General features: G+C 52.9%; 1 protein-coding gene across 6 annotated transcripts in view; it reads right to left on the bottom strand.

The window, feature by feature from the left end:
• KALRN (kalirin RhoGEF kinase) overlaps positions 1–20,465 on the bottom strand; it is a 1,626,736-nt gene that overhangs the window by 635,293 nt on the left and 970,978 nt on the right. For all 6 annotated transcript variants that reach the window (XM_086957084.1, XM_086957086.1, XM_086957088.1 and 3 more), the window contains exon 13: positions 8,841–9,015. In XM_086957084.1, the coding sequence (XP_086813210.1) occupies positions 8,841–9,015 (175 nt within the window). The remainder of the gene's footprint in view (positions 1–8,840; positions 9,016–20,465) is intronic.

The following is a 20,465-nucleotide window of genomic DNA, read 5'->3' as shown; positions in this document are numbered from 1 at the left end:
AACATTGGTTCATCACATAATTTAGAACTTAAATAACAAAATTAAAATTGAAAAACCAGCTTCCGGGGGGCGTGGCTTAGCGGGCGATCATGGCGGACGTGGCTTGCTAGAGCTCCCGCCGGCCCGACACTTATCCTGGCATTATCCTGGTCCCTGAACCCTACGGAGTGTACCACGATCGAGGAGACCCGAGCGGACGTCGCTGGGAGCCGTCCGGTGCCCGACACGAAGCGCGGAGATCATCAGGCGCGAAGAGGCGAGTGGGTGAAGCGAGCGGCCTGGTGCCCGCCGGACAGGCCGGGGCCTCAATTTTGGCGTGCCCGGGCCGGACCCGGGGCAGGCGGCGCCGCTCCCAGACGGCGCTCCAGGGCCACCCGCTACCAGCGGCCCATCGAGGAGTGCCCTATCTCTCCCCACATTGCCAGCGGTGGGGGCCCGTGCCTCTGTGGGAGCCCTGGTGGAGCTGCGGCCTTCCCGACCTCGGCGGAGCCGGGGCCTCGAGTTTGGCGGCCCCCGCACATCGTGGACCCTTTGATCCTGGGACCCTCCGCTGTTGGCGCCTGCAGCGCCCTACATCCTTTGGCGCATCCTGCTGCCGGCGGGCACGGCGCTCTACACTGCAGCCAACCGAGGTGCCAGGCCGTCGGTGCGCGCTACACCCTCCGCCCGACGAGCCGGGGGTGCCGGTGAGACCAGGGTGGACCGGGCGCCGACCCGCTGTGGGGACCGCCGGCCTGTGCAGGAGCAGGTGCAGGACATTGTGCCCCTACGTACATTGGGGCTTGCTGGTTCCACTGGCATAGATCGGAGGAGTCGGACGCCTGGGGAGAGGCTTCCATGCGCTGGGATCTGGCGGGGCTGCACGATCTGAGTCCCTCCCTGTGACCGACGGCTCGGCGACGGCGAGATCCTGAGTGGACTGGTGTGCTTCGGCCGCCCGGCTGGGGCCTGAGCGGAGGACCCTCGAGCGGTGCGACCCCCCTACAGGTGCGTGCTACTGGTGGATCGCCCTTGCCGCTGCCATGACCAGGGGCACGGCCGCCACGAAGACTGGGCCAATTGACAAATTTACCGGCCCCGGTGGAAGTGCTGGAGCGGCTGGTGGGGGCCAGAGTGCCGGACCGGACAACGCGGCGCTGCTAACGGCCATCAACCAGTCCCGTGATATGTTGGATGCGAAAATTGGAGCGGTGGGAGCCGATGTGATGCTTCTGCGCCAGGACCTCCGCAACGCAGTCGCTCGCATAACGGAGACGGAGACCAGGGTCACGACAGTAGAGAGCGATGTTGGCGTCCTTAAGAAGAAGATTGCCGACATGGAACAGACCCAACGAGGCCTGGCACTGCGGGTGGAAGATGCCGAGGGGCGGGCGCGACGGAACAACCTGCGCTTTGTTGGCTTTCCGGAGGACTGTGAGAAAGGGCCCATGGATGTCTTCCTGTCTCGGTGGCTGGAGAGCTGGCTGCCCCCGGACGCCCTGTCGAGCTGCTTTGTGGTGGAGCGCGCGCATCGCACCTTGACGCAGAAACCGCCGGTTGGGGAGCGACCTCGCCCGATCATCGCACGGCTCCTTAACTTTCACGACAGGGATGTTATTCTCCGGGAAGCGCGGCTCAAGGACACGCTGCTCTATGACAACCACAAGATTATGATATTCCCTGATTACACCAAACTGGTTCACCAGCAGAGGCATTCCTTTCTGGAGGCAAAGGCCAGGTTGCGAGGTCTCAAGATCCAGTATTCGCTGCTCTACCCGGCTCGCCTTCGGGTGGTCTTCAACTCAAAGACTCTCTTCTTTGATACACCAGAGGCCGTCTTCAATTGGACTGATGAAACTGTCAGGGTTCGCCCGCACGTCCAGCCGGGGTTGCACTCCGGGTCGCCACGTGGCTCCTCGCCGGACCGGAGCGACCCACCTGCCAAAGGGAAACGCCATCGCAAGTCCCGCTCCCGACGGAGGTCCCTGTCCCGGGATCCCTTGCTGGGGGACACACAACCTGACACAGAATAGCCTGGCGAAGACTCAGGATTGTCGCAGGCCGGGGCTACCTACTGGCGGCCTCTCATCGGTGTCCCTGCCCCGTGGCGGCTGACCTCTGGCCGATGGAGCGGCCGTTGTCTGGTGCAGTATTGACTCCTTTCCTGGTGGGGGTGTGGACGCTTGCGGTCTGACACCTCTTGGTTTGTGGTGCCTTACTGCTGATGTTGCTGTTTCCCTGGAATGGGTTCGGGGTGCACTTTATGGGCTGCCTCCTCCGGATGGGGTTGGGGGGTGGTTCTGGGAGTGTGCCTGGTTGATTTTAAGGGGGGTCTAGTTGGGATCCATTGGTATGACTGGCTTTAGACGCTGTGTTTTGGGTCTGAAGTACCGTATACCGCGACAGATGCTTCATTGTTCATTGAGGTATTGGGGTGGGGGAGGGGGGTTTTGGGGTGTTTGGTTGTTGGGGGGTCGGGTTGGGACTGGTGGGGTAGCGGGGGTTGGGAATGTGTTCGGTGGGATGCACGTGTTTCGTATGTTGTCGGCGGCTGGTGGGATGGGAGCTTGGGTTGGGTTGCGGGGATTGTGGACACGGACCCATTGGGACAATGGCTGACGCCCCACGACTTGTGCCATCTCCTGCTCTCATGCGTGTACTGAGTTGGAATGTCCGGGGGCTCCTGGACAAGATCAAACGGGGGGCTGTGCTCCGCTGGGCAAAAAGGGACCTGGCTGACGTGCTCCTCCTCCAGGAAACGCACATGATGGGTACGAAGGCTTTGAGCCTACAGCGGTTTGGCTTCCACCAGGTGTTTCACGCAGGGTTTGCCAGGGGCTCGAGGGGGGTGGCCATCCTGGTTCATAAACGACTAGCTTATACCCACGAGCGTCAGTGGCTCGATCCGCAGGGCCGGTTTGTGTTTGTGCAAGGGAAGATTGGTGTGGAGCCTGTAATCCTTGGTAGTGTGTATGCCCCTCCCCGGCTGCAGTGGGCCCTTGCGGAGCGACTGTTTACCCTGTGGGCCGAACTTCCCCGTTCTTTGGCGGTAATTGGTGGTGACTGGAACGATGTGTTGGATGTGGCTCTGGACAGGCAGAGGAGGCAGGGGGTCGCGGCTGCGGCCTCGCCTACGAGGCTGAGTGCAATGATTGATGGCCTTGGATGGGTGGATGTGTGGAGACACCTTCACGCAGAGAGACGAGAATACACCTATGTGTCTGCTGTGCATGGCTCCCTTTCACGCTTAGACTGTGTGTTTGTGCCGGGGACCTTCCTCGATAGAGTAAAGGGGGCGGCGATCCGGCCTCGCGGGTTGTCCGACCACTCCCCTGTGGCGGTTCAAATTGACCTTTGCAAGGCGCGCCAACCATTCAGGTGGCGGATGTCTACATGGCACCTGCAGCAACCGGGCTACTCTCGGCATTTGCGCAGTGCGATCGCCCACTATTGGCGGGACAATCTAACGGATGAGGTTGATGCAGTGACAGTGTGGGAGGCCATGAAACCCGCCATGAGGGCTGTCGATATTGCCTGGTGCGCTTCTGCTCGCCGGACCCGACAAGAAAGTATTGCCACTGCGGCGGAGAGTGTGGAAAGGCGGGAGGCACGACACAGGGAGGCGGCCGATGATATGACGCTGCGGCTGCTGTTACAGGCACAACAGTCTTACTCCTCGGTCTTGTTGGATGAGGCCCGCCAGGCGTGGCTGGCTACGCGTAGTAGGGTGTACCAGTGGGGCGACAAGTCCTGCACCATGCTCCACCGGTTGTGTCAGCAGACTTTTCAGCCGATCACTTTACCGGGGCTGGTCGACGGCGCGGGGGTGGCAATAACAGACCCTTCGATCCTTGCTGCGAGCTTCGCGCGCTACTACGAGCGTCAGTATGCCCCTCGTGAGAGCCTCTCCCCCGATGGCATTGAGGCCTACCTCGCGGCGGTCCGCCCGCAAGCGGTACCTGACGAGGTCCGCGATGCCCTGGATCTCCCCCTGACAGCTGAGGAATTGGGTGACGCGCTGGGTCAACTCAATACGGGTAAAGCGCCTGGGCCTAGTGGGTTCCCCAGTGAATTCTACCGGAAATTTCACCTGCAGCTTGGGCCGCATTACAGGCGGGCACTGGAACTGGCTCGGGAGCGGGGTAGCCTCCCCCCGGACTGGCGTCACGCCGAGATTGTGGTGTTTCAAAAGCCGGGCAGACCCCCCGAGCGCCACGAGTCCTACCGACCCATCTCCCTTATTAATTTTGAAGCCAAACTCCTGGCCAAGGCGCTTGCGAATCGCCTGCTTCCCCACATACCGGCCCTTGTCCACCCGGATCAGGCGGGATTCATGCCGCACCGGGCGACGCGACACAACATTCGGCGGGCGCAGGCGGCGATTGACGCGATCGGGACGACTGGGGACCAAGCGGCGCTGTTGTTAGCTGACATAGATAGTGCCTTTGACTCGGTCAGCTGGACCTACCTCCTTACCCTCCTACCACTACTGAACCTGGGTCCGGTTTTTGTCTCCTATGTAAAGCTACTCTATACCGACATCACCGCTTCTGTGCGCGTCTCTGGGGCGATTTCCGCGCGATTCCCCGTGGCCAGGGGCACTCGTCAGGGGTGCCCCCTCTCCCCGTACCTCTTCGCGCTGGCCATGGAGCCTATGGCCGCCCGAGTGCGCCAGGACGCGCTCTATCGGGGCTTTGTGTGGGGGTCGGGCCACTCGGACCGCATTGCCCTATATGCGGACGACGTGCTCTTCTTCATGACCGACTTACACCGTACAGGACCTCGTGTTCTCGACATTATGCGGGAGTTCGGCCGGACGTCGGGGCTCTTTCTTAACCCTCGTAAGTCAACCCTGTGGATTCTGGGGGGTGCCTCGGTGAGTTGCCAGTGGGCTGCGTCTCTTCAGGTGGCGGTCGACGGCATGAAGTACCTGGGCGTTTACCTCTCGGCCTCGCCTGCTGTGGCATGGGACCGTAACATCCAGCCGGTGTGGGACAGGGTCCAGGTTGACGTTAAGACCTGGACGCGTATGCCCCTCAATATCTATGGCCGGTCGGCTATTTTCAAAATGGTGGCCTTGCCTCGGCTCCTCTACCAACTACAGAATCACCCGTATAAAATAGACCCGCAGTGGTTCCGTGGTGTCAACTCGTTGCTGGGCAGATTTCTGTGGGCCGGGGGTGCCTCTAGGGTGGCACTGCGTACCTGCTTCCTTTCTACCTACTGTGGCGGCTTGGCGTCCGCGGACCTGCTATCGTATTACCAGGCCTCCCACCTTCTAGTGCTCAACGAGTGGTGGTATGGGGATCGTGGCGATCCGGCCTATGCACTGGAACACTCCTTGATGGGTGGTGCCACTCTCCACACTCTGCTGTACTCGGCCAGGCAGAGGAGGGCCCTGCCAAGGGTCACCCAGGTGGTCTTCGCGATCTGGCGGCAGGCTCTGCGCCGCATGGGGTGGTGGGGCAGGCTGACGGCCGAGACGCCGCTGTGGCATAACGGTCTACTACCAGAGCTGGCCTCCTTGTCCGGGTTCGGCGGCTGGGACGCGATCGGGATTTCGTCCCTCGGTAATGTTCTCGACGGAACCACGCTTAAGTCCTTCCAGGACCTTAGCTCCGAGTATAACTTGTCCAGGACCCAATTCTTTCGCTATCTTCAGTTCCGACATGCCCTTGGCCCCAGCCTAGTGGGGTTGGAACAGCTCCCCGACTTTAGTCCTATTGAGGCTAAATTGTTTATGGGCGACCTGGGCGACAAGAAAGTCTCTCAGATCTACCGCTCCCTGGTCGTCAACTGCTCCCCCTCCCTCTCGACTCTGAAGGCCTCCTGGGAGAATGATGTTGGCCCCTTGGATGATGACGATTGGCGGGAGGCCCTCGAATCCCCTCGGAGTGCAGCTATAGCCGTCCGTCTTCGGTTCATTCAATTTAAATACCTCCATAGGGCCTATTATACTAGGGAGCGGCTGTGGCGTGCGGGCCTCATAGCTGCCCCTGAATGTTTGAGGTGTGGTGCCGAGAGGGGGACACTTTTCCATACCGTGTGGTCCTGTGAGCGGCTGACCCGATTCTGGGCGGGTGTGTGGGACTGCCTGTCGGAAGTGCTGGGGTGGGATGTTCCCCGTACCCCCAGGCTGGGTCTCCTTCATATTCTGGAAAATGTTGGGGGTAACATTTACAAGCGCCACCTACTGCTGTTGGGACTAGTGGTGGCTAAGCGTGACCTGGCCCAAGCGTGGAAGTGCGAACGTGCCCCCCCCCTGAGTGCGTGGAAGGCAGGTTTAGATTATCTGATGGGGTTAGAATTACCCGTGTTTGAGGCCAGGGGGTGCCCCCGGAAGCACTATAAGATCTGGAAGCGGTGGGCAGACTACAGGGGCCTGGACCTCGATCCCCCAGCTGACATTGATGATTTGCTGGCCCTTGATGTGGACCCCGGGCCCTAGGCTATTAGCCAACTCTGACATTGCTTCCGTCTCCTGTTGCTGACTAGCGATCACGTGCACTGGGTTAGGGTGGGATAAGGGGTGGGTAGTTGGAAGGGGTGTTGGGGGATGCTGTTGGGGATGGGTGGGCTGGGGGGTTTGGGGTGTGCCCCCTTTTGTTTCCGTAAAACTCTGAGTTCACTATCATGCCTTTCTCTGTCTGTATTGTTGACAGTCCCCTCCTGACTGTGGAGGGCTGTCCTGAATCTCGATTGAACTCTTAATAAACACGGTTTTGGAAAAACCAGCTTCCAATAATCTACCAGATATAACTGATGCAACCCTGACACATTTATCCTTTTTGACTTAACAGGTAAAAAAAATGTAAGCACAAGTGCTACATCATATCAGTGAATTACCAGGTTTAGAATCTGGCGCTCAAAATAGTGGCTCTCGGGTAGCGCCATGCATAAAATAAAGTTTAATATTAAAGAAACTTCACATAGTGCACACATACATGTGTTTATTGTGTGTCCAGTAGTAAGTTTAAATGGTCTGGCATCCAGGGAAAATATATTAATATTGCCCTCATGACCTATGGTTAACAATATTATCGTTAACAATTAAACACTGTTGCCCCTCCTCATCAGTGCGGTAACACTGGTAACAGGCATTACCATTACACCACTTGGTGGAATGAAACACATTATCAACTTCGTGATGAGGAGAGGCAAAATAAACAATCATACACACTTTTTTTATTTATTTATATTTTCAGACCTACATTCTTTGGGGTACTGACACATTTCTTCCATAACCCAGTGCTCTTTTCAAGGCCACACTGGCCATTCTGCCTCTCTGGCATGTCATCTGTGGGCTGTAGCCCAGTGAGGGCTGCTTTCAGTGTATGACGGACTCTATGACCAAATCTTCACCGAGCCCGACATTCTAGTCACGGCCTCTTGCTGTGTAAGGGCTGTTTGAACATTCGAGTTAGGGTTGATTTTATTTTTCAGTCTGGCCATAAATCTATTTTACAAACGTCGGCCCTTACAGAAGCAATGGTATGGACACCTCACAGATAGTAAACCATTTCCTGCACCCGAATCTTAAATGATAACAGTTTTATTGCACTAAAGATGGACATAGGGGGGACATAACTTGCACTGATGGTTTTAGCGCTAAGAGGAAGAGCTGTTAATAGCCAAGGACAGCTACTCTTCTTGAGAATCAGTTCAGTTGTGTGTTCCCCGCCAGGGTCTCACTGGCACAGAAAATAGGCCCGGTCACTAAAATAAAAGTTGCACCATCAGAGGATCAAGTAGCAAAAAATGCGGCCACCATTTGCAAGCTGGGGCAGTTTTGAACTTGTAAAGACAGGTGTTTTGCGAGGTAGCAGAGACTGTATGCATGTGTGCTTGCTGCAGGCAATGTTAGTAGCAATACCCTGGAAATGACTACTTAAAATTGGCCTATAGACCATCAAACAGGCCCACAAAGCAAACAAATCGGGCCAGACACTCACCTGTGAGACCAGCCCATCAGGCACTGCCTGACTGCCCTATAGGCCAGTCGGACACTGTTCCCTGCTGCTAATTTATTTCGGTGCATCCTTGAAAACATCAAACAGTTTTTCAAACATGATAATAAAGTCACATTTACTGACAGGTTCGTATCCATAATTACAAAAACGCATAGTCACAAAATGTTGCTTTGAAATGTTCACATCTTTTTTCGATTGTACTTGTTCAAAGCCTTCAAGTTTCTCAGAGTAAACCTTCAGAGATGGGGTGAAATATATCCGGGATGCTCTCAGCACATTCTACCTAGACCATCAGATATGTAACTTACATGCACTTCCCTCATGGGCCTAGGCAGCATTCAAAAGTAGACGTAAATGCGAGCAAGCATTGCCCAATTACGTAAATATATCTATAAACCTGCATACTTTACTTTCTCACTAAATACAAATCTGTAAACTTAAACACCGGGAGGCAAGCTCAGTCCCACAGAGTACCAACGGAAATGCCCTCACCTAAAATCAGAAGTTCGCCACCGAGTTCTCCAGGAATCATACTGCCCTCAGACCTCTTGTAAGTAAAAACCACTAGGCAACAGCAATCCCCAGTCAGTTTTCTTTAGCAATCCTAGCCTGAATGTTCCAAATCAGTTTGGTAAAAGGTTTCAGTCAAAGTAAACCGCGCAACCAAGGGATACTTCTTCCCATCCAGGCTTGGGTTTGTGGTGAGGGAGCAGAGGTTGGGAGCCAGGAATGTGAGAAAAGCAGACAATTGCAGCACCTCTCAATCCATACCGTGTTTCCACAATAATTAGATGCGTTGTCCGAAATCCCCCTATGCAAAGGATTAGGTGTTGTTACCTTTTCAACAAGCAAAGACCCCCAGAGCTTATCCCAGTCTAAGCCAGGACTTACCTCGATGGTGTACTGCTCGAAGATCCGCAGCTGCAGGAAGATGTCCAATTTGATCTTGCGCTCGTGGAAGAGCTCCTCCATCTGGACCTGGGCCTCGTCGAGCTGTTGAAGAACCGACTCAATGTGGCTGATGGAGCTGTTGTGCGGCGACTTATTGCTGGACACAGCCGAATCCCTGTGAGAGCGGGGAAAAGGGAGGTAATCATTATTAAAAGGAGGTGCGGAGAAGAGCGTCTGCAGCAGACAAGCGGCCTACGTGGTGAACCACAGCTGGGCCTTCACTGTGTATAGCCAAGATTCGTTGTATCCGTGGAATCAGCTCACTTAGAGGACGCATTTCCTTAATGAAAAGTCAAACAGACAGTATGGACCCTATTTATGTCCTGTGACATCTTGACATTTGTACTCTTAATAGACTGGGGGTGGGACATTGCATTTTTAGTGGAATTGATCTGCTGGATAGTCATTCCACTTCCTATCCTCCCACCCTGGACTAATTCTCATCAGAGGGGACGTTAGATCATTGTAGTCCATGGGCAGGAGTTCATAGCCTAGAATTAGCATATGCACAAGAGCTCGAAACCCTTCCAGCATGAGGTCAAAGGTAACAAGTAATCCTTAATATACACAAATGTCACACTTTCCCACAGCATGGTCGCTCACTAGCAAAAACAAGGGACTTAGGGCCAGATGTAGGTGTCCATTTACCGACCGGTAAATGGTCATTTGAGATGTAGGGGCCCTTTTTTACCGATTCGGTAAATTTGAAATGTAGGTGGGACTCTTCTGAGTCCCACACGCCTTACCAAATCGGTATTTTACCACCCAATCCAATTGGGTGGTAAAATACCGATTCCAGGTGTGCATGCCCATGTGTGCATGCACACCTATGGCATGTGACAGACGGACATGCCCTTAGGGCATGTCTGTGTGCCACATGTCACACATGCCTTAAATCGGGGTGCCAGAGGGTGTCAAAGTGACACCCCCTGCACCCTTGCAAAAATCGGTATTTACCGAATCGGTAAATACCGATTCGGTAATGCCCATTGATTCCTATGGGCATTGAAGCCCATAGGAATCAATGGGCATTACCAAATCAGTATTTACCGATTCGGTAAATACCGATTCTTACAGAATCGGTAATTCAATTACCGATTCTTTCTACATCTTCCCCCCTCAATTTTACCGATTCATAAATACCGAATCGGTAAAATTCGGTATTTATGAATCGGTAAAATTAACTTCCCTACATCTGGCCCTAAATCCACTTGGTGAGATAACGTTTTCTTACATCATTGTGCTTTTAGGCGGTTAAAGTGGGCACTGTTATTGGGAGGCCACACTTTCTGTTGGAGTGATTTAAAAGGTATTAAAACATCAAAATGTTACTGGTGCGTTGAAGCTACAGAAATGATAGTGAGCCAATAATGACTGGTATAGCCCTTATGCTCCAAAACTCAAATGCCAGCATTTCTTTTTCCCCTGGTTTATTTTAGGGCATTCTATCCTCATAGGCTTGAATGTTCTTATAGCATTATAGCCCTTCTGACTCTGGCTATTCTACAGCCTTATAGTCAGCTCTAGAGAACTATTGTGACCAGTAACGGTAGGCTCCAGAGTTACAGGCCGAAAGTAAGAGCTTATAACAAGGGAACAGGCCTTAATGGCTGGTATAGCCTGCTATGGTAGGCTAGAAGGCCAGTAATGAAATATTGGCGATAAAGGAAGGGCACTTGTAGCTAAGGCCCAGACTAAACTGGCAGATGTCACCCAGCACCCACCTGACAGTAGCTTCAGAACGTTTGATGAACTGGTGACTAATGTTAAAGAGCATCTGCCTCTGTGCTTAACTATAGTGTCCAACCCCCCAAGCCATGCCACACTTCGATAAGGTATACATAATCTAAAAATTAGGGGGCACAGGAGGCAGAGGATGCACCATATTTCATCATAATACATTAGTGGATCTAAATTTTATAATAATACAAACAGTATGTGATTTTTCCCAAGGTGCAGGCAAGCAAAGATTGCCACTGCTGGCAGCTAGATGCAGAATCTTAGCAATAAATGTACTTCTAAAATGTCCTCAGTTTATCATGATCATAATATTGTTTTACAACTTTCTTTCTCCTAACATTATGCTACTTTTTATTTATTCATATTTTATTGATATTCAAGACAATCCTGATCACATCAACTAGTCAGACAAGACATTAATGTTGCTTAAATGATATATGTAATATAAATATAAACATATATACACACACTATATATATGTATAGACACATACACACACCTATATGCCAAAACACTAAATTTTCAGGCACAGAGTGCCACATAAATTATGCAATAAAGAAGCAGAAAACTCTGGCTAGTTCCCAAGTTTAGGTGGAGAGCAGGTCCTGTATGGAGCACCCTACAACACCAGCGACACTCTAAATGTGCCCAACTCAAGTGACTGCTTTTGTATCAAAGTTTTTAAGCATAAGTTTAGCACTGTGCCATCCACACTGAGATAGGACGGGAAAAGTATTTTCCCATTTTACAGCAAAGTCTACAGCAAAGTCTTTAAGCATAGGATTAGCATAGTGCCATCCACGCCGAGCTGTAAAATGACAAAAGCCTTTTACCACTCCAAGCATAGTATAACAGCTTTGGACCAGTAAAATACCATTCAAGCCAACCTGTCATTTTGCAGCTCGGCATGGATGGCACTGTGCTAATTCTATGTTTAAAGACTTTGTTGCACAAATGGCAAAAGACTCTGTCCCTTTCTATCTCGACGTGGATGGCACGCCCTAATCCTAAGCTTCAAAACGTTAATAGAAAAGCAGACACTTATGGTGAGCAAATTTAGTGTCACTGGTGTTCCATACAGGAGCTGCTCTCCACCTAAACTTGAGAACTACCCAGAGTTCTCTGATATATATATATATATATATATATATATATATATATATATGTATATTTATATATCTATATCTATCCAAACAGTATTACTCCCGATAGTCTCTAGCCCTCCAGCCGGTAATGCCTCAGAGAAAAGGGAAACGGACACCAGATTTCTTGGTTCAGCAGGTCTTAATTTATTGTAGCCTTCGTCAGACACGTTTTGGATAACAAAGTATCCTTGGTCACTCTATATTTCTATATATCTTTTTTTTTACACATACTTGTGCTTGCCAATAAGTAGTTATAGTTAGCAACCTAGTTTCCATAGGAGGAGCTTTTTTTTTGACTTGCTTACAACTTTGTCAAACTTTGATGAATATTCACAGAATTTTTCCCCAAAAGCGGTCAACTTTGTCTAGTTCTGCATGGTAAGTTTCTGAGTGAGCGGGGGGCCGAGAAAAATAGGGGGTAAAACAAGTGTGTTTCAAATGCAGTTTACCATAGGAATTTTGAACACTGCTACAGCCGGAACTACTGGATGGAATTACACCAAAGTTGGCAAAGAGGAAGCTATTGGTTCCTAAAGAGCCCTTTTTAGGTTTTGCCTAGCCAATGCGTACGAAGTACGCATGTGCTAGGAAAAATCCTAATGAGTATAGTATGGGGGCTGGGAATCCGCCCCCGTCTTTCATTGGCTAGCTCCATAAATGGAGGCTAGCCATTGGAAGACACGTTTGTCCGTCAACAGCAAATAAAATGACCTTGTTCATTACCAGTCTATAGCAGAAATATATTGCCTTTACAAGGCTGACATTCTATACTAGATAGGTTGATGTGATTGTATACCATAACCACGTTCCCTATATTCTTCCATCCCCTATTAGTTGACGTTATCTACCTAGAGGAATATGATAGAAAACGCTAGACCCACTATCCATGTGGTGCCATGTGTTCAAAGTGACCCTGTAGTTTTGTTTTTTTCTCTGCTCTTTTAATCACTTTAACTTCTGTATTTAATTCATCTTATATGTGTCATTTTGATCAGGTATTAGCCTTTATCAAGTGGCTCTGACTATCCGTATATATGAAGATATCACCAACTTCTATAAAATACATCAATGCAAGTGTGTTGTATATATCATTTGAAATTGCTATGTAGATTAAGAGATACATATCGTTGCTTTGACCATCTTTATGTCATGAAGGTCTGTTTTGCATAGCTCATAATGAGAAAAGTAATGTGCAATATACGTCTGATAAGGAATTATGACACTTTTTGTAAGTTAAGTACTGTACAATACTGTTGAAAACATTTGTCTATCGTATGACTAGAAATGACCAAATTTAATGTTTTAACTTGGTAGGTGTTGAAGATTGACGCTTTTGATAGATACACTATGTACCTGTAGTCTAAATGTCTTTTTTAACCTTTTGATATAACACCAATTAAGAGTTATGAACTGATATATGTCTCTTGTTTTCTGTATATGTTTTTCTAGAATATCAGAAGAGACTCCTGAAGAAGGCGGTTTTCTGCCGAAACGCGCGTCGAGTTTTTAATGATTAAAACTTTTAGTACTTTTTATACCATTGATTTATATGAATGTATTGTTCTTTGTAATGTGTATGATTTATATGATATGTATTGGTTTGTAATATCTATGTTTGTCTTTTTATGAATTACACTTCTTATTCCATCATATAGTTTGGTTTTTATATGATTTTTATTCATACTTATTAAATATATGTTTACATACAGTTCATTTTTCGTTCCTTCATCACACCACTGGTTATGTAAAAATTGGTCATTTTCTTTGCTGATGTCCTAGGATTGTTTACCCACATAGGTGATTACCCTGCCCTAGGAGTCTGTATTGATACCCAGGGGGTCCTTGTTTTTCTCGCATACGTTTGTCCGTCAATGCAGGACCAGGATTCGGGGGCGTTCCCGAGAATTTTTGGCTTTTGGCGACGTCAGCCGAAAGCCAGTTCTCGGGAACGCCCCCGAGTCTGTTCCGGCATTGACGGCACCCGCCCTCAATACAGTTGCCCCATCCCTTGCCGATTTTTTGAGCCCCCTGGCAGGTGCCCACCCTGCCAGGGACATTGCCGCCTTTGAGCGAGTACCATTTCGCTTTATATTTTAATTGAAGCCGGTGCCCACCCGGCATTGCCCCGTGTTTACACCGCCGCCGGCCCGGTGGGAGATTAGGAGGCGCTGTCCGGCCTCCCGACCCCAGGGCCGCGCTGCGATTGGCCGCGACCCGGAAGTCAGGCAGGCCGGGGGCGGGACAAGCGGAAGTGCCGGAGAAGAGCTCCAATGCAAGGAGAAGAAGCCGCCTGCTGTGTCCTTCCCTGGGCTCTCAAGTGAAGGGGGAGCCCCGGAGTTCTGCGGCTGCCCGAGGCCACGCAGTGGCCATCAGGAGGGCGGGGTCCCCTTCCCACCCCACCTGGTCCCCGAGCGGATCTATTTGGGGAGCGATTGCGGTAAACTAGCAACCCGGTTTTCTCGATAACTAGGGGGGAAGCTTGGCCGTTACCCCCTCCGCTCAAGGGGGGGGGGGGCGACAGGGGCCTGCGGGGCATCGCCGTTGAGACTTTCCACACGCTCGGTGCCGATACGGGGAGGCGTGCCTGGTAGCCAGTCTACTAGCCAGTGGGCTCCTACATCCTGTCTGCGCGCGCGTCATGGCCTCAGGTTCGGAGTGCGGCAGCGCCACTGACCCCGGGACCCCTCGAAGCATCATTGAGCTGGGTTCGAATAGCGTCTTACAGACCTATGGGTGTACACGCGTTAGGGATTTATATTACTCGCTCTGTGTTATTAGGGCGCCAGCTCTAGGATTTAGAGGGTTTGGCGTGCCCTGCGCGCAGCATTGGGGACGAAGCCTGGGGCCGCTTGCGTCTCTTCCATCCAAGCCGGGATACTTGTAGCTGTGCTGCAGTCATTTCAAGGGGGGTGGTAAGGCGAGCAGCGGTACTGCCAGCAGCGGCAGCTTCTGTTAGCCTCTGTGCCATCCACGGGCAGCCCGGAGAGAGAACCATCGCCCATGCACGAGGCACTTCCAAGGGATACATGGCTCCGCCCCCAACACTGCGGGCGCCATCCGGCTACCATATGATCACCGCCTCGCTGCAGTCCCTGCTTTAGTGGCTTTAAGTGGGAGCTTTGCTAGAATACATGCAGACCACAGTCTTCAAAGCCAACAACCTTGACATGCGCAGGTTTGTTGGTCTGGCTGGATCATATATCTGGATGCAAGGACAGAACACAGCTAATACTAGTTGGGCGGTCACTAGGCGTTGCACGGATTGTGTTGACACGAGGGCCAGAAAGTGCGCAGGAGCTCGCAGAACTGGCATTGGTGGTCCACATTACCTTGTGGACAAGCTGCCCTTGCGGTAATGCTTTGCACATGGCTATCTAGTGTTCAGCCATGTCATTGATTAGTAGCACCGGGTGTCTGGCAGGGTAGCCATGTCTACATAGTTGGACAGGAGGCGTGCGGGTGCCGGGTCCTGGGTAGTCCATGAGGTTCATCAGGACACGCAAGATGCGCTGCTTCCAGGCTGGATTGGCGCTCATCCTTAGTGGGTCAGTGTAAATCGTATGTGCGACCAATTACCAAATGTTCGACATGCGGTTCCCGGCCTGCCACTTTGAAAGTAGGTCAAGCCTAGAGTAGGTTTGGAGCCGTTGTGGCGGAGCGCGCCACTAGCCTTCCACCTAAGGGCGTCCCCGTTTTGCAAGGACGGTCCCCGTTTTAGCCAGCCGTCCCAGCAAATATCAAGAAATTCTCTCATGTCCCGGTTTTAGAGGGGGTCGACTGAAAATGGTGGATGGTGTGGTTTATGTCTTACGAACCAAGGGGTAGTTAGCAGTTGTTTCAAGGAAGCAGTTAATTAACAGGCGAGCTAATGTTTTAAAAATTAAGTTTCATGTATGTTCTTCACGCCTGTTCTGTAATTCTCTGCTGAGGAGCGCTCTCATCCTTGAAGTAGAATTGTGGTCCTTCTATTTTGTAAATGTCCCGTTTTTTGGCTTTAAAATTTTGTTCACCCTACTTCCACCGCTAGTGGACGAATAGGCAATCCCTTTTAGGGGCCTCGACCCGCTGGGTGCGACAAGTGTCCTCCCAGCCTGTCCTCTCGCAGCCTGTCCTCCCCCGGCCTGCGCACTCCCAGCCTGCCCACTCCCAGCCTGCCCACTGCCAGCCTGCCCACTCCCAGCCTGCCCACTCCCAGCCTGCCCACTCCCAGCCTGTCCCCAGCCTGTCCTCTTCCAGCCTGTCCTCTTCCAGCCTGTCCTCTTCCAGCCTGTCCTCTTCCAGCCTGCCCTCTCCCAGCCTGCCCTCTCCCAGCCTGCCCTCTCCCAGCCTGCCCTCTCCCAGTCTGTCCTCTCCCAGTCTGTCCTCTCCCAGCCTGTCCTCTCCACGACCTTTCCCAGCCTGTCCTCTCCCAGCTTGTCCACTTCCAGCCTGCCCTCTCCCAACCTGCCCTCTCCCAGCCTGTCCCCTCCCTGCCCTCTCCCAGCCTGCCCTCTCCCAGCCTGTCCCCTCCCTGCCCTCTCCCAGCCTGTCCTCTCCCTGCCTGTTGTCGTGTCCCGGCGGCAGCAGGCAAGAGCGTGCACTGCGTCCCCGAAGTAACAGCCCTAAAGCAAGCAAGAAGTACGCCCCCCTCCCACCAATCCCTGTTAGGTAGTGGAAACTGTCCATGTGAGCTTGGGGCTCGGAGCCAAACCATGGTGGACCTGGGCGGCTGCCCCAGGAGACACCTCTGCGAGCCCCTGCTGCCCCCCGCCCTGCTCTGCTGGGCCCTGCTGCTGCTCTGTGCCCCGGAGAGCTCTGCGCTGGCAGACTTCAGTTAAGACCCTCTCTGCTTCCCAGCCTGTCCTCTCCCAGCCTGTCGTCACCCAGCCTGCCCTCTCCCAGCCTGCCCTCTGCCAGCCTGTCCTCTCCCAGCCTGTCCTCTCCCAGCCTGCCCTCTCCCAGCCTGCCCTCTCCCAGCCTGCCCTCTCCCGGCCTGCCCACTCCCGGCCTGCCCACTCCCGGCCTGCCCACTCCCGGCCTGCCCACTCCCGGCCTGCCCACTCCCAGCCTGCCCACTCCCAGCCTGCCCACTCCCAGCCTGCCCACTCCCAGCCTGCCCTCTCCCAGCCTGCCCTCTCCCAGCCTGCCCAATCCCAGCCTGCCCAATCCCAGCCTGCCCACTCCCAGCCTGCCCACTCCCAGCCTGCCCACTCCCAGCCTGCCCACTCCCGGCCTGCCCACTCCCGGCCTGCCCACTCCCGGCCTGCCCACTCCCGGCCTGCCCACTCCCGGCCTGCCCACTCCCAGCCTGCCCACTCCCAGCCTGCCCTCTCTCAGCCTGTCCCTTCCCTGCCCGTCCTCTTCCAGCCTGTCCACTTCCAGCCTGCCCACTTCCAGCCTGTCCCCTCCATGACCTTTCCCAGCCTGTCCTCTCCCAGCTTGTCTACTCCCAGCCTGCCCTCTCCCAGCCTGTCCCCTCCCTGCCCTCTCCCAGCCTGTCCTCTCCCTGCCTGTTGTCGTGTCCCGGCGGCAGCAGGCAAGAGCGTGCACTGTGTCCCCGAAGTAACAGCCCTAAAGCAAGCAAGAAGTACGCCCCCCTCCCACCAATCCCTGTTAGGTAGTGGAAACTGTCCATGTGAGCTTGGGGCTCGGAGCCAAACCATGGTGGACCTGGGCGGCTGCCCCAGGAGACACCTCTGCGAGCCCCAGCTGCCCCCCGCCCTGCTCTGCTGGGCCCTGCTGCTGCTCTGTGCCCCGGAGAGCTCCGCGCTGGCAGACTTCAGTTAAGACCCTCTCTGCTTCCCAGCCTGTCCTCTCCCAGCCTGCCCTCTGCCAGCCTGCCCTCTGCCAGCCTGTCCTCTGCCAGCCTGTCCTCTGCCAGCCTGCCCTCTCCCAGCCTGCCCACTCCCGGCCTGCCCACTCCCGGCCTGCCCACTCCCGGCCTGCCCACTCCCGGCCTGCCCACTCCCAGCCTGCCCACTCCCAGCCTGCCCACTCCCAGCCTGCCCTCTCCCAGCCTGCCCTCTCCCAGCCTGCCCTCTCCCAGCCTGCCCACTCCCGGCCTGCCCACTCCCGGCCTGCCCACTCCCGGCCTGCCCACTCCCGGCCTGCCCACTCCCGGCCTGCCCACTCCCGGCCTGCCCACTCCCAGCCTGCCCACTCCCAGCCTGCCCACTCCCAGCCTGCCCTCTCTCAGCCTGCCCTCTCTCAGCCTGTCCCCTCCCTGCCCGTCCTCTTCCAGCCTGTCCACTTCCAGCCTGCCCACTTCCAGCCTGTCCCCTCCATGACCTTTCCCATCCTGTCCTCTCCCAGCTTGTCTACTCCCAGCCTGCCCTCTCCCAGCCTGTCCCCTCCCTGCCCTCTCCCAGCATGTCCTCTCCCTGCCTGTTGTCGTGTCCCGGCGGCAGCAGGCAAGAGCGTACACTGTGTCCCCGAAGTAACAGCCCTAAAGCAAGCAAGAAGTACGCCCCCCTCCCACCAATCCCTGTTAGGTAGTGGAAACTGTCCAAACTGGGGTGCAGACAGCCCCTCTCACCTTTCGGCCTGGTACCACTGCACCAGCCGCACTACTTCCCTACTGACCGTTCTCCACTTCAGCCCCGTCTAAATTACAATTCCTGCTTGTGACCCTTTTGCCTGCTTGTGCTTGTTTTCCTGACCCTGTTGCCTGCTTGTGCCCCCGTGTGCCCCTGTTGCCTGCTTGTGCCTCCATGTGCCCCTGTTGCCTGCTTGTGCCTCCGTTTTCGTGCCCCTGTCGCCTGCTTGTGCCTCAGTTTTCATGCCCCTGTCGCCTGCTTGTGCCTCAGTTTTCGTGCCCCTGTCGCCTGCTTGTGCCTCCGTGTGCCCCTGTCGCCTGCTTGTGCCTCCGTGTGCCCCTGTTGCCTGCTTGTGCCTCCGTGTGCCCCCGTGTGCCCCTGTTGCCTGCTTGTGCCTCCGTGTGCCCCTGTTGCCTGCTTGTGCCTCCGTGTGTCCCTGTTGCCTGCTTGTGCCTCCGTGTGCCCCTGTTGCCTGCTTGTGCCTCCGTGTGCCCCTGTTGCCTGCTTGTGCTGTGTGGGTGTGTGTGGAAGGCTCTGTGTGGGTGTGTGGAGGGCTCTGTGTGGCTGTGTGTGTGGGGAGCTTTGTGTGGCTGTGTGTGTGGGGGGCTTTGTGTGTGTGGGGGGGGCTCTGTGTGGCTGTGTGTGTGGGGGGCTCTGTGTGGGTGTGTGTGCGGGGGCTCTGTGTGTGTTTGTGTGTGTCATTTGCGAGAGATAAAGCTAGTGGCATTGTAAATGACAATGCCATTTATTTATGTTAAAAAAAACCATAAATAAAAATAATGTCAAGAGCAATGCCAATAGCTCTAACTTTAACAAAGGCAAAACCATTGCATTGTAAATGCTTGTTGAGATTTTGTGTAATTCTTTTCAGTAGTTGCAGAGTTATTAAAGGAAAAATAAATGTGTATATCTAGGGATGCGGACCCATCTCGGATCCACCGCAGTGGATCCACGAAGCCACACGTGAATCTACAGCACTATATGCCAAGAGCAGATGCTTACATGGTAAGTAACAATCAATTCGAGGCATGTGAGGCTGTAGATACACATGCTTTTCATAGACTGTAAAGCAGTCCCTTTCCCAAAGTGGTGGCTAACCTGTGGGGGTTGCAGTTGCTTTGTGAAGGTATGTGGTGTGAACCATGTTGCTGCTTTGCAAATGTCAGCAATGGTAATGTTCCCTAAGAATGCCATAGAGGCTCCTATTTTACCAGTTGAGTTAGCCCTATAGGTAACAAGTAAAAGTATTTTTGCTTCATCATAGCAAGTTTGGATACCTTTTACTATCCATCTTGAAATTCCACTTTTTGAAATTGCATCCCCAGTGAGAGGAGGTGAAAAAGCAATGAATAATTACTTAGCTTTCCTGAAAGTTTTGGTTTTGTCTATAGAATACATTAAAGCTCTATTAACATGCAAAGTACGAAGAGCTCTTTTTGCAACAGAATCCGTTGTCAGAAGAAGACCCGTAATTCTATTGATTGGTTAATATAAAAAGATAAAACCACGTTAGGAAGGAACTTTGGGTTTGTCTAAGCACTTCTTTGTCTCAAGTTGAAAGAATGGTTCTTCTAAGGTTAGTGCCTGGAGCTGTCGGACACATCTGAGTGAAGTGATAGCCCTTAAAAAACTACTTTCCAAGATAAATATTGGAGTTGGCAAGAATGTAGTGGCTCAAATGGAGGCCCCATGAGCGTTGCTAGAACAATGTTTAGATTCCATGCTGGTGCTGGTGGAAAGGGAGGGGGAATTACTCTTAAGTCCCTCCATAAATGCTTTAAAGACGGGTATTTTGAATAAAGATAATTGTTATCTATTTTGCATGTAGACTGCAATGGCAGCAAGGTGTGAGCATATTGAAGTGTAGGCTAGACCTGAAGTTTGAAGAAGCAACAAATAACAGAGAATTGGTTGTATTTTTGCATCCAACAGGTTCACTTTTTGATGCTGACAGTATATAACAAATTATTTCCATTTGGCAGTGTAGCATTTCTTAGTTGTATGCCTACTAGGCTGTTTAAGAATATCCATGCATTGTTGTGGTAGGGTTAGCTACCCAAATTCTAGGACTTCAGAAGCCATATTGCAAGGTTAATTTCCTTGGAATTGGGATGTCTTATTTCACTAGGTTCTGTGTGCTAAGGTCCGGGTTGGGGGGGGGGGGG

This window comes from Lissotriton vulgaris, chromosome 2_1 (assembly GCF_964263255.1).
Source record: "Lissotriton vulgaris chromosome 2_1, aLisVul1.2, whole genome shotgun sequence".
Lineage (NCBI taxonomy): Eukaryota > Metazoa > Chordata > Amphibia > Caudata > Salamandridae > Lissotriton > Lissotriton vulgaris.
Note: the sequence above shows the minus strand (reverse complement) of the source record. Positions and strands in the feature narration are given on the sequence as shown.